This window comes from Ursus maritimus, unplaced genomic scaffold, assembly GCF_017311325.1.
Source record: "Ursus maritimus isolate PB19 unplaced genomic scaffold, ASM1731132v1 scaffold_21, whole genome shotgun sequence".
Classification (NCBI taxonomy): Eukaryota; Metazoa; Chordata; class Mammalia; order Carnivora; family Ursidae; genus Ursus; species Ursus maritimus.
Genome location: NW_024424564.1, coordinates 12,188,430 through 12,202,022, shown reverse-complemented (window position 1 = coordinate 12,202,022; position 13,593 = coordinate 12,188,430). Strand labels below are relative to the sequence as shown.

The 13,593-nt window shown below is 42.0% G+C and overlaps 1 protein-coding gene across 5 annotated transcripts in view; it reads left to right on the top strand.

Annotated features, from left to right (window-relative positions):
- Positions 1 to 13,593, top strand: part of PTPRB (protein tyrosine phosphatase receptor type B) — a 107,497-nt gene that overhangs the window by 18,716 nt on the left and 75,188 nt on the right. For 4 of the 5 annotated variants that reach the window (XM_008684290.2, XM_008684289.2, XM_008684288.2 and 1 more), the window contains exon 4: positions 8,247 to 8,520. In XM_008684290.2, coding sequence (XP_008682512.2) covers positions 8,247 to 8,520 — 274 coding nt within the window. Of the gene's footprint in view, positions 1 to 7,779; positions 7,849 to 8,246; positions 8,521 to 13,593 lie in introns of those variants that run through there. The other variant, XM_040637261.1, reaches the window with a different exon arrangement.

The following is a 13,593-nucleotide window of genomic DNA, read 5'->3' as shown; positions in this document are numbered from 1 at the left end:
TTAATTCAGGATATAAGCAACCAACTCTGAAAAGTTAGTTCAGGTAAAAACAGTATATATGGAGAGAAAGAAAGAACGATAAAATGAATACGGCAGAATGTTAACAACAACAACAACAACAACAACAGAATTAGTGGGTCTGGGAAAGGGCATATGGAAGCATTCTGTCCAATTCTTACAATGTGTAAATTTGAAAAAATAAAAAGTTTAAAAAATAAAAAGAGTAGTTTGCTTATGGGCTTTTAGAGGGTAGAATCCAAAGGATGCTACTGTGTTAGCGGTAGACCAAGACCCGTCTGTCTTATTCAAGGACCAAAAGGAGAGAAGATGGGGGCAGAGGAAGAGGAAAGCAAACACCTTGAAAGAAATGATGATGGATTTGCAAGAAAGGTCAGTAAAGCTGAGAGCTAGAGCTAGCGGATGAGCCAGTTGATAAGTTTGAAGATAAGCTGGAGAGCTCTGCAAGAGGCGAAGAGCTTTAAATCTCAGTAACTTGGCCCCACTGCCTAGTGATGGCACCTGCGCACTCATCTAACAACGACAGGGCAGATGCTCTGAATTCCAGGAGCTGTCCTAAGGTGAAAGTCCTTCCCACTCTTCCCACACTTTGGGGGAGCTGGCAACAGAAAACGCCCATTGCCAGATGCAGAGGAGATCCCAGCTAGGTAACCTTCTGTCTGGGAGATGCATGGGAGGCCCCTCTTTTTCTTCAAAGCTCTTCTGTTTTGGATTTCTAATAGATGTCGGCCAACAAGTACACCCCGTACGCAGAGCTTTCCTAGGTATTTGCCCTTCATCTGGGTGTCTGTCCACATTGGTGTTGGCTCCCCTTTCTGCGAGGCTGTCCCCGCAGTCCAGAACAGCAAGGCTGTGCAGACAATACTGAAAGAGCGGGCTTTGCTAGGAGTGTTGACCCAGTGGTCTGAATTAAGTGACCTCCTGATTATTTGAGAAGCATTAGATCTTCCATGGAGTAGACAGGGTCTGTCCTTTTGGAGCAAGGGCTGACTGGTCACTAGTTTATCCCCAGGCTTAGGTGCTAGGTATTCTTGGATTCTGTGGTGCTGAGGGTTCCAGGTCTGCATGGGAGAGCTGAAGAATGACATTGTGTTCCAGACTTACAAATACTTGGTCATGCCCTTGTTTAGTGGTGGAGCTATGAAAGTTTCCACTGTCAGTATAAAGTAGACGTTGAGTCTCCACAACCTGGGGATGTGGGTTAGATAATGAAGATACATGGACTCTTTCCTTCGCGAGGTTTCTAATCTAGGCGACAGTTTTATCATTACGTTTTTGAAAAACATGATAAGAACCTTTGATCTTCCGCTTTGATCGCTGTCAGCCCCAACATCTAGGGGACACTGGGATGCTTTGCGTCTGCCTCCCCCAGCAGAAAACGGGGGGCTGGAGGGTGGGGGAGCTGTAGGGAAGAGGCAGGCAAGAATGTGGACCCAACAAGCCTCCATCTCTTGATTTGTTTAAAGAAAAGTCAAAATCCAGGTATTTTTAAAAATGTAAAATCTATTGTTCTCAACATTGGCCACTATTCTATTTTTTTCTAAACAATGTTAAGATACCACTATAAAATCCACAAAAGGCAAGCGTGCTGGCCAAGGAGTGAGCCCTGTGCTTGTGCCCTTCAGAGAATCATGGGAAATAATGCTCTAGCAACAGCGGTACCCAGAAAAAAAGAGGACAGAGTCTCCACCCTCCCTCCAATCATCACTTTCTAAGACAGATGAAATAGGTGATCATTTCTTTCTGTTTTTGTTCTCCTTTTCCTGAGAGCCCAAGTTAGCCATGCTTTGTCTGTCTACCAGGCGAGGGTTTGGAAGCTGGTGGAAAGCAGGAGCTAGCTCCTGAAACTGCAATGTGGAAACAGCCACGCCCACACAGACCCGGGACGCCCTCATACCTTGACCCCCTGCGCTTGCTGGAGCAGATGGCTTCCGGTGGGTGAGGCGGTGGGGACTGAGAAACCGAAGTGAAGAGGCCGCAGAAGCAGCTAAATTTGAAAAGGTGATTAGATTACAGTCACACCTAGTTTTAAGTCATTCATCTGTGTATGCTGACAAAGCTGTGACAAAAGCTATGCAAAGCCCTTTTCCTCCAGATTAAAAAAAAAAACAATAACAACAACAACCTAGGGGGAGGGGAAGAGGGTGAGAAACTGGTGTAGAAAAAAATACCAGGAAACCTTAGAGATGTGTCGGACGAAGAGAGAGGTGGTGGAGCCTGGTGCTGGAGACGCATCCGGCACCCTCACCCCTCCCTTCCAAGACTTAAAAAAAACCTCTGCTTGGTCACCAGCCAGAGCAGCCCTTGAATGTCTTTTATGCTCATCTACTGCAGTTTCTCTTGGGTAGGAGATGGAAAGTCATGATAATTTATTATCACTCGGTTGTTCTCAGAAAAACATTCTCGTCCCTGGGCTTTGTCATGCTCTAGCATTACTGGGTGCTCAGCACCCTTGGTATATTGGTATTCATGTAATATTATTACCACTGATAATCATAGTATCTAACATTTGTGGAGCCCTTTATCCAAGAACCATGCTATACACAACACGGACCTTGTCGTTTAATCCTTACAACTCCAACCCCCGCCCCCGCAAATGCCTTTATTATTTCCATTTTCCTGGAGACCTATGACCTAGAAAGCTTATGACCTAGGAGGCTAGAAAGAGTCCTTGAAATATAAGTATCCCAAAAATGGTACCTCTAAACACAAAAGAGAATAGTCACCGTCCTTTAAAAAAAAAAAGCTGCTTATAAAATTATCTTCCCTTTAATTGTAATGCACCTCTTTTTAAATGCATGACACCTGCAAGTTAAAATGTGTTCATTTTTGTCATAATTTACTGTTGAGCCAGTTCGAATTAAAACTTAGGAAAGGATTCACCATCTTATAATCATTTTTAATGGACACATTCCCTGATTGCTCGGCTTTCTTCTTTTTAACAATATCTGGGGAAACGCACATGAGAGGCTTTTGACAAAAGTACTTCCTCAGAGGAAAAAGCATCAGAATTGACCCATCATCTAATATTTATTAATTCTGCTGCATGTTGATCCTTTTTCCTTTAGCATCCACATTTTATTTTTATTGACAAGTTAGAAATATCAAATTTGTTCTAAATATATGTAATAGAAAAATATATTGTATGTAACATATAAATATGCATATATATGATATGCAATATATTATATATTGTATCACCAATTTACTTATTTGACATGTTCTAAAATCATTTAAGACCTTCTAAATCACTTACCTAGCATCTTGTAACCAGAGAGCTCAGAATCTAAATTTAAGAAAAAAAGAACAATTCGACTTTATTAACTCTTTTTAATATAGAACAGTATCTGGGGCAGGGTTTATTTAAAAATGGCTCCACCGTAGCCTTTTTGATCCCTCGGGTTGTGATAAGGCCTAGAGTTTACATTTCTGGCAAGTTCCCAGAAGACGCCGCTGCTGCACTTTGAGCACCACCATGCCGAAGGATAGGGCTTCCTCCCCTCTCTCTTCTCCTCCTTTTATCTTCCCACCCCCTCTTATTTTTGTCCACCTCATTCTCTTCAAAATCCATCTTCTCTTCTTTTGCCCTTTGTCCTTTTTTCCTCTTCTCTTTTCCTCTCTCCCTTCCAAGATGATATTTGAGGCATCCAGCAAGAACATGTTTATAAGGATTTGTTTCGAGTATTTATCCACATAACAATATTTACTGAGCAGATACAAAGATTCCTTTCTGCCTCCCTTCCTTTCTTCATTCATCCATTCATTCGACAAATATTTGTGGAACTCTCTTATGCCAAGCTCTCTCCAAGAAGAGTAAGATTGCCCTGAGGGAATTCTCCATATGCTTGGGAAAGGCAGGCAGTCACAGCATGTAAGTCATTACATTATTACCAGGTGCCATTAATGCTCTGAATTAAACAAATGGATTGCTGAGATGAATAATGATAAAAGGACACTTTTTCTTGTGTGGTCAGAAAGGGTCTGGCCCCACAGGCGTGTGTTGAAGCTGAGACCTAAAGACTGAGAGGAAGATAACCAAGCAGAGAATCTGGACAGAAGTGGTCCAAGAAGATGAAAAGGCAGGTATAAAGGCCCTGAAGCAGGAAAAGGTCAACTCTGTGTTGGGGTGTCTCCAAACCCCAGGCACACAGTAGGTGTTCAGTCAATATTTGCTGAATGAATGAGCAAATGAATGATCAGACCCAGGCCACTGGAGCATAGGAGGCAAGCAGAAGAGAGGCCAGGTCACGAACAGCTTTTTAGGTCACGGGTGAGGAGTTTGGGTTAATCAATAACTTGAGCAATCTACTCTGCCCTCCCCTCCTCCCCGTAACCTTTCCCACACCAGGCTCAAAAACTCTGATCTACAGCAGTAGTTCTCAAAGTGTGGCCCCTGGACCCCTGAGGACGGGTTGTTTATCATTCAACATCTGTGTTCATAAGCTGACAAGAGCCATGCTTTCATCCATGAATTCATAATTTATGAATATGTAAATTAAAATAATCAATTGCTATGACAATTTGTTTAAAAGGCAGCTGTTTGTCCACTCACAGCTAATCAGAAGCAGCCCCACCCTTCCCATGCAGTCTGGGACAGGTTTCCTAGTGGCAAAGAGAAGTGGTTGTCACTGGTCCCAAATTCCTGGAATGCAGTCACCTCCAAAGCATATGCAGTGTCATGATGCAGGATAAATAGGTTCAAAAGAAGTTGAGGAATTCCAAACAAAGATGAGAACAAAGGAGAAGAATGAATCAATTTATTTATACTTTGTACCGTAGTTTCAAATAAAGTCCTCATAGAAAAAAACTATATCTGGCAACTTTCCCCAGCCCCAAACTGCCCTGAATCCATTACAGTTCTCTCTAATTTCTCATATTAATATGTGTTTTTTAAAAAGAAAAATGTAATCAGTAAAAGCCTGAGTTTAAACTTTTCCTCATTGTTTCATAATATGTTAATCCTTATGGGCTATTCAGGATCCACTAATTTGGGGGGGAACTCTCCTGTAAGCCTTAAGATTCTCCAGGAAAAAGAACTAAGGGTTATATAACTTTGGAAAAGAAATGTCTGTGACCACTACCAGGCCTTTCCTTCACGCATCGATATGATTCTTCATACACATCGATAGTAAAATAAATGACAGTACATGATTCTAAATACATGTCTCCGATAGACCGAAAATAAAAGAACCCTATTTAAAGAAATCATTTCTTCTTTTCCTAATTCCTATTTCCAAGGGCATTATTAGCATATCTCTGCTAATAACCTAGAACTCGGAAACATCTAAACTGTGTTGTAAGGATTTTTTGTTATCACCTTATTTGATTAGTCCTTCAAATTTTGCCTTTTTTTTGATGCATTTGCCTGCGCCAAAGGAAGGATTATAGGAAGAATGTTAGACAGTATGTTGAAAATGAAATATAATTTTTAGATGAACTTATAGGGTACAGTAGGTTGTGGCATGTAGTGTTTAATAAAGAAAAAAAAGATGGTTGGCAAAACTTGGAGGAGATAGGATTTATTGAAGATTTAGGCAAAGGACAGAAAAGAGTATTTAGTATGTTTGGGTGAGATTTCAAATCTGCAGGGCCATTTATGAGAAAATGTTATAAACCTCAATGGACAAGAGAAAGCAAAAGAGAGACAGAAGTTAGAAAAGCACAACCTACGTGATGGATGAATTTAAAAGAGAGGGGGGAAATGTGATGGGGATGCAATCTACTACCAGGTAAACCAACACCTGGACAGCACATAAACGTTTACAAAAGGTGCTTTCCCATCTGTGACCTTTTTTATCTTCATAACAGCTCTGGGAGGTATTTAGAGTGGTATAATTCCAGTTTGACAGAAAAGGAAACCACATTGTTTTCTGAGTACAGCAAGAAAAGAGAAAGGTAATGAATGTTGAAAAGGAACGAAGCTGCAAAAAGACCCCTATAAGGGCTGAAGGCAGCCTGTATGTAATGGAGAGAGGAGGGGCCCTGCTCTGATGCTGCAGAGGCCTGCTAGGCTGTGAAAAGCCATTGAACTTGGGGGCAAAATACAGACAGCAAAAAAAAAGCTCTCTTGGAAGGCAAGTCATCTGGGCAGAGAAATAGGAAAGATTCTGTCTTCCCAGAAATACACACCGTTCAGGTTTGACCTTTGAGTGTTCGCTAACTTGAAACAAAGGAGATTTGAGATCTCTGATCTGGCTGCAGATTTAAAGCCCATAGAATCTCTGAAGGGGCAGAAATTTCATTTTTTCATTAAAAGATTTCTTAAAAACGTGTTTTCTAAAAGAATCGAAACAATTTTCACTTTTTTCTGTGAAAAGAAGTCGATACTATAGCTTTCTGTATAATCTGCCTATCTGAAAAAGAAGGGAATATGACATTCTTCCTATTGTTTTAGTTCCAGAGTATTTGGTTTTGAAAATTAAAACATGAAATCTCATCTCTTCTGGCAGTTGTCAGGGAAGGCACCAAAGAAGAGCAACTGAGCATCATAAAAGCTATTGCAATATTTTGCTTTTATCACCTGTGTACAATTAAACATTTTTGCTCTTTGGTTATTAGGAACTCCTTTAAAATCCATTTTCAGATACATGGTGATTCAGGTACGGAGACAGTTGCTAAAAAGTGTAATTAGTGCTGAAAACTGAGTAAATTCCAGTTTTTGTAATACGTGTGGGAACTAAGCCATCAATAGTATTTCCTCAAAGGAGAGTTACTGCTTTCTTATTTGCTTGGACAATTATGGGTGAAATGATATTAACTACTGGATGGTCAGTGATGAAACCGCTTTTTGCAGTTTGCTTTGCGGGTTGAACAACTGGCGTGATTCCATTTGTTCTTGGTCACCACCGTTTGCATAAGATTTAGGGAGGACACCGACCTCTATACAAGAGAAAGGGGAAAGTGAATGGCAGAGAAAAATAAGGGTCAAGTTGACAATGGACAAGATCCTTTGGGGGTCTTTTTCTCTTGCTGGTGTCAGGGGGATGTGCACTGGGACAGATGAATGCTTTGAGGTGAGAAGGGCAAAAGCACTCTAATAAAAGGCTTCAGGAAGGAGTGTAGGCGACCTAGGGAAATCTGCTGTGGTCAAGTTTAATCCTGGGAAAAGAGGCCCTGGAGAAAGCAGATGAGGAAGATAGGAAGGAAGATAGGGAGGGGGAGGCGCTGGGTGTGGAGGGAGGAAGAGGGTGGGGGGGGGCGGCTGGAAAGTGAGAGGGAGCAAGTACTGATTGTGGTTACGACGGCGGGGAGGAGGACCACCGAGTGGGAAAAAGTGAAAGTCGCGGGAGGGAGGAGAAGGAGGAGGCGGCAGAGCTCGGTGGGCGCAGACGGGACCCCCGGCCAGGGAGGCGGCGGCGCGGGGCAGCGGGGGCAGCGCGGCCCGCCTCGGGCCCCCTTGGCAACCTCAGGCGTTGGCTCCTCGGGGCTCCCTCCCTCGCCGGCGCATTGTTCCTTTGCCGGGAGACGAGGAAATTGCCTTTTGATTGCGGAAGTCCGCGGCCGGGGCCCGGGGCGAGGCAGCGCGGGTCAGCATGGCAGCGTGGGAAGGGCGGCGCGCTGCCGGCCCCCGCCGCCTCTCGCGTCCGCAGCCGGCCCGGGGCGGCAGCAGCAGCAGCAGCGGCGGCGGCGGTCCCTGCGCGTCGCCAGCCCGGAGGGAAGCGCTGTGCGCCCGCGGGGCGCGCTGAGCGCGCGCAACAGGTGGCCCCCGCGGCGGCGGTCGGGGCCGCCCCGCGCCCCAGCCCCTGTGCCGGGTCGGGGTGGTGACCGCCGAGCGCGATGCTGAGCCATGGAGCGGGGCTGGCCTTGTGGACCGCGCTGAGCCTGCTGCAGGTGAGTGTGGCCCGAGGGAGGTCGCGGCCGACGCGCCCCTCCTGCCGACCACCAAACTCCCACTCCGCTGTCGGGTCCCTGGGCCGTGTTTTGCGGAGGGGGAACCGTTCTCCCTTGGGAAGAAAGGTCCTGTTCCGAGTCCCCGGCCAGACTGACAGCTCGTCCTACTGTCAAAGGCGCCAAGCCTCCTTCTTTCTCCAGCCGCTCCCGAGACAGAAAGAGCAGCTGGGGGGAAAGTTGCCACCCACCTCCTCCGCGGGTCTTTCCTCTGGCTGGAGGGCAAAGGGCTGGGCTGAGGCTGGGGGTGAGGGCTGAGGAGGCGGCTTGGGGACCTTGCTGTGCACAAGTCCCTGGGCGGTCTAGACTGTGGGCTTCAGCTGCCTCTGGTTCCTTTGCAGACTGGACTGGGGGAGCCAGTGAGATGTAACTTCACCCTGACGGAGTCCAAGGTTTCCAGCCGGTCCGCCTCTCTCCAGTGGAGAACTTTGGGGTCACCCTGTAACTTCAGCCTCATCTACAGCAGTGACACGTCAGGGGTCGCATGGTGCCACCCCACTCGGATAGACAACACCACCTATGGATGTTACCCCAAGGATTTGCAAGCGGGAACCACCTATAACTTCAGGATTGTGTCTCTGGATGGAGAAGCGAGAACTGTGGTCTTGCAAACAGGTAAAGGGTGACAGGTGCAGTTGCACGGCCAGGCCCCTCTGGGCTGAGCCCTGCCTTTTCAAGCTGGTATTGCCTTTGAGTTCCAGGCATACAAAAAATAAAGGTAAAAATACCTGTGAAGATAAATATTGACCAAGATTTCTAGTTTCCTCAGATCTGGCCAGAAGCAGCTTGGTTGACTTTTAGAGATTTCCTTAGTGCTGAAGACAGCGGACTAGCTCTTTGAAGGGAGTGCAGCAGAGAGGAGCTGTGGGCTGTGGAGGGAGTTTGTTAAATCTGTTAAAATGATGTGGTTTGAGCTTCCATCACATTAAATTGTCAAGCCCTGGAATAATTTTAAGTAAATGTTTTTAGAATAAATAATGGAAATGCAACGATGAGGGATATGCCTTTCCTCAACTTAGTTTTATTTTTGGAACCAGGACATAATATCTTCAGGAATAGAATAGAGTCATTCATAGGGGAATAGTCGAAAAGTCCCTTCAAATGAGGGCACCAAAATTAATTTGTATAACTTGAATAACTAAAACGGGGTAATACCAGAGATGATCCTTTGGTTACTCTGAACCTCAAATCAGTTATTTTCTTTACAGTTTTGGTAAACCCTACCATGTGTACATAGGAAGAGTTTATCTTTCCTGCCTCGGTTTTCGTGTCTGTAAAATAAGAGTGTAAGACTTGGCTGTTCAGGTCCAAGTTCTTACCAAGTGCCAGCCACCTCGGTAGGGGGCTGTCATACTCTGACCTCGTTAGTCCTGTCAGCTACCCGTTGCATGTGCTCTGAATTCTCTAACAACTTTAATGTTTTGTGACTTCATTAGTCTTCCCTTTAACATTATCTTTACCTGTCGCGATAGTGAAACTTTACTTCTGTTCATAAAGTCACATTTCACAGAGGAATTCTGGAAGTCAGATTTTAGAAATGTGTTGTCCTTACTCCTGTTTCATGTTCACCCTGAACAAAGATGACTTCCTTAGCTATCATTCTTTAAAAAGGTGTGAGAACTTTCAGCTCTGAGGGCAGCTACAGCAGGGACAGGAAATGTAGCTGGGTTCATGTAATAAGTCAATCAAATATTAATTCTCTTCTTTTTTTGGAGAAAAATTAAGAATGCCCAGTTACATCACTTGGTTTCCTTCAGATGAAACTTTGAGATAATTTCTGAGATTTGCAGGAACTTAAATTGAAAAGAAACACCACTTGTGAAGAATTTGGTTATGTTTTTATATGGAATCAAAGAGAGACTGAAATCAACCACATAATTAGAACATTTTACAGAGGCTGAAATGGTTAGGTTTTAGTCATAAAGCTGTTGGTCTCTTGGTATGTGAGGATGGGTTTGTGAACACTCAGATCGCTAATGTTGTGAAATTTATGACATTAAAACTTCCAGATGTGTTCATTGCATTTGTTAAGGTGTCTGTTACATGGGGCAGAACTATTTTTAAAAATAGGAAAAGGACTCACTGTGGGTGTTACTAGTTAGAATGAGCTCCAAGTTTAATTATGCATGTAGGTGTTCCAAGTCCAAAGACATTTGTGAAATATAAGAAATATTTGCCTTTTATTGACTATGTTGAGTTAAAAAAAAGACTTCATTAGCATTCAGGTTTTCATCATTTTTCTTAAAGAGTTGCTTTTTACAGTATAACAAATATACTTTTCACCACAATTTCTATGAATCCCATGATAAATGTGAAGAAGGAATTTGCAGGTGATGATTGTATAATGATATTTTTCCCCACACTTATTTGTATGATGGTATAATGCTTAGGGCCCTCTACATTTTAAAAATAATTTTATTTAAATAAACATTTTTTAATTAAGATGTTTTAAAAATGTTTCAGGGAGGATTTTTTTTTTTTTTGGTTGGTTGTTATTTGTTTTTTGTCATTAGTGCTTTCTGTATTTTAAGGACACATGTGACTTTTTCATTTGGTTGAGAGGAAGTACTGGTATTTCTCCAAACTGCTAGGCTACAGAGATCAACTCTACAAATCACATTTTACTCTTAGTAAAGTAGGGCCAACTAGTAGTATAATATTAAGTTTGAAATATAACTTCAAACAAAAAAAGTTATTCGAAATGTATTGTGCTTTACTACTCCATTTTGCCTGTCTTGTTAGTCTAGAATAAAAGAGAATGAGAGCAAGACGTGATCTGACTAGAGATAACAACAGTTGCTTAGATTATCTCTGTGTCATTCCAAGTGTGATTTGTCTGATTGTTTTTCCCGATAAATTGTCTAAAACAGTTAATTTATTGTCATGTAGACATGGCCTTAAAGATTTAAAAAAATTTAACTACATGGGCACAATTAGCAAGCATCAGTTTTCACTCCAGATTTTCCGTCAGAATTGAAAAAACATAGGTGGATTCAGCCAACATTCACCAAGCGTGGGTGCTGCAAGGAGTGCTGTCAAGTGGTGACAGGTGTGCTTGTAAGCATGATGACCAGAACATGGTCTTTGTCCTTGCAGTCTGTGCAGAGGTGAGGGAAGGTCATGAGGAAGGTGGGGACAGAGCTTTCCCGCTTCTTTCCTGATGAAGACCTTGCCCTGCCTCGTGTATGCCACGCTGCCATCATCACAGAGAAGACATGAGGCAGTTCTCAGGTGCCTTCAGTCATTAAACCAGCTGATAAGTTGAAAGACAGATTATTTAGTTGTGAACAAAAATAATTTGAACGTCAGATTATTTAGTTGTGAATTCATTGGAAACCAAACAGTGAAGACAATATTGAAGAACTCCCAACACTTTTGTAGCACTGTGTCCTCAGAGTCTGAGCAGAGGGCTGCAAACTGGTAGCCCCTTGGGGTGTCTAGCTAGGTGTCTAAATAGTACTATGTTTTGTTTGGCTCACGTAACGTTTTTGAAAAATCCAGATTATTTTTACCAGCATTAAAAACAATGTAAGTGCCAGATTTATGGGATCCCCTAACATATTGGAAGACTTGGCAAAGCTGGACCACTCTGCCTAGAATTCTCTAGAGCTAAGTTGTAGTTTCTCTCCTTTTAAATACCAGTTCACTGAAGTTCCAATGAACTTCATTTATTTCCGTACTTGAATGCATCCTAAGGGCACTTGAGTTCATTTAAATGAAATCTTAGAGTTTTCATTTAGAACTTTTGGGGGGCTTTTATCTTCCCACAAATAAGAAATAGTTTTTCAATATCTAAAATGGCATCTCACACATGGTATGCAATAAATATTGATTAAATGGATGGATAGATGGATGAATGAATGGATGGATGGATGGATGGATAGATAGATAGATAGATAGATATGAATGAATAAAGTGAACATTTCAGTGGGAGAATATATGTGTTCTAAAAATATGATCTATTCTCCTTAGGTTAGAGGTAAGTTACAGAACCCAGGGAAGTAGTCTGGTAGTAAAGAACTTCACTTATGGGAAGACTATCTTGATAGCATATGCCTTCTTGTTAGTCAGTTTCAGCTATTTAGTAATCAGCCTAGAACAAAGGGTGAAAAAAATTAGCTCTTTTAACACGGCTAATTCCTTTGTCTTTAATACAAAACACTTTAGGAGCATTAATTACCAAGTCACCATATCAGCTCTTATTTCCACTTCAAAATGTTACTTATTGTATCGCTTACTGGGGTTTCGATGAAAAATACCAGACCAAATGGCTTAAATAGCAGAAATTTATTTTCTCACAATTCTGGAGGCTAGAAGTCCCAGGTCAAGGTGTCAGCAGCTTTTTTTCTGGAGATCCTCTGATGCTCATCCTCCCGTCTATGTTGTCTGTGTTCTAGAAGGATGCCAATAATATTGGATTAGGGCCCACCCTAAAAACCTCATTTTAACTTCATTACCTCTTTAAAGGCCTTATCTCCAAATACAGTCACATTCTGAAGTACTGGGGGTTTAGGGCTCCAACATATGAATTTTAGAGGAACACAGTTTAGCCCATACACTTACAGAGCTTTCAACATAAGCCACCACTTCTCAATAATGTCTGTAAGCTACTTGCATCAAAATCTTTGGCAGAACTTCTTATAAAAGCATATATTGTTGGCTTCTACCCCACATGTAATGAATTTAGAAGAAGTGGAGGCTGGGTATCTGATTTTAAACAAATATCACAGTGAATCAGTGCACAGTGAAGTTTAAGAGCTATTGGCGTAGTTTTTCTATTATTCATTGGCATTAAGATTCCGGTAGCATTCCTCTTTATGCATGGCTAAATCTGTAATACCGAAGAATATTATCTTAACCGGGAAGAAACTAATACTCTAATATTTGTCTTGTGCTTTTATAGTATCTAAAATACTTCCACTTACTTTATTTAGTAGGTAAGAATATAAAATATACATTATACTGACCATATATTGTTTAATTTTACTTTTAAGGAGTACTGTGAAGGGGGAGGTTGCATAATGGAAGAGAGCTGGGTTCTGGAGGCAGAGTCCTCCATCACTACTAGCCAAGTTGCCTCGAGCAAGTTACTAACTTCTTCAGGCCTGTTTCCTAATTTATAAAATGGGGATGATAATAAATATAATGCCTACTTCATGGGGCCGTTTTGAGATTTTATTTGGTTCATACATAAATTCTAGAATAGTGTTTGTCACACATACTGTGTGTGTAGTACGTTTACTATTACTACTTTCACCTTGGAGAAAAGATTGATATTCATGAGAATTAACTAATCACAAATCACACAGCTAGTATATAATAGAACCAGAACTTGAATCGTGGGTTCCTGGCTTAGCTCCAGTTCTCTCCACTACTCTGCAGAAAGGATATAATTTTTAAGTTGGTATTAGTTCTTTCAAATTACCATGTGATATTTTGTTAACTACTTTTCAAATCAACTTTTAAAGAAGAAAAAATATATTACAAAATACCTTAAATCTATGTATACTTAGCCTATACAAGGACGGAATAATGATTAAATGTGTTTTAGAGTGAAGAAATTATTAGCAGCTGTTGATTTTCAATTGTGTGGAAATTTTGGTGATGATTTCAATATTTAGCAATTAGCCATTGGCAGTCTACTTGTTTCGGGAATTCTAAGGTCAAGCTGAGCTATGAATATGGAAA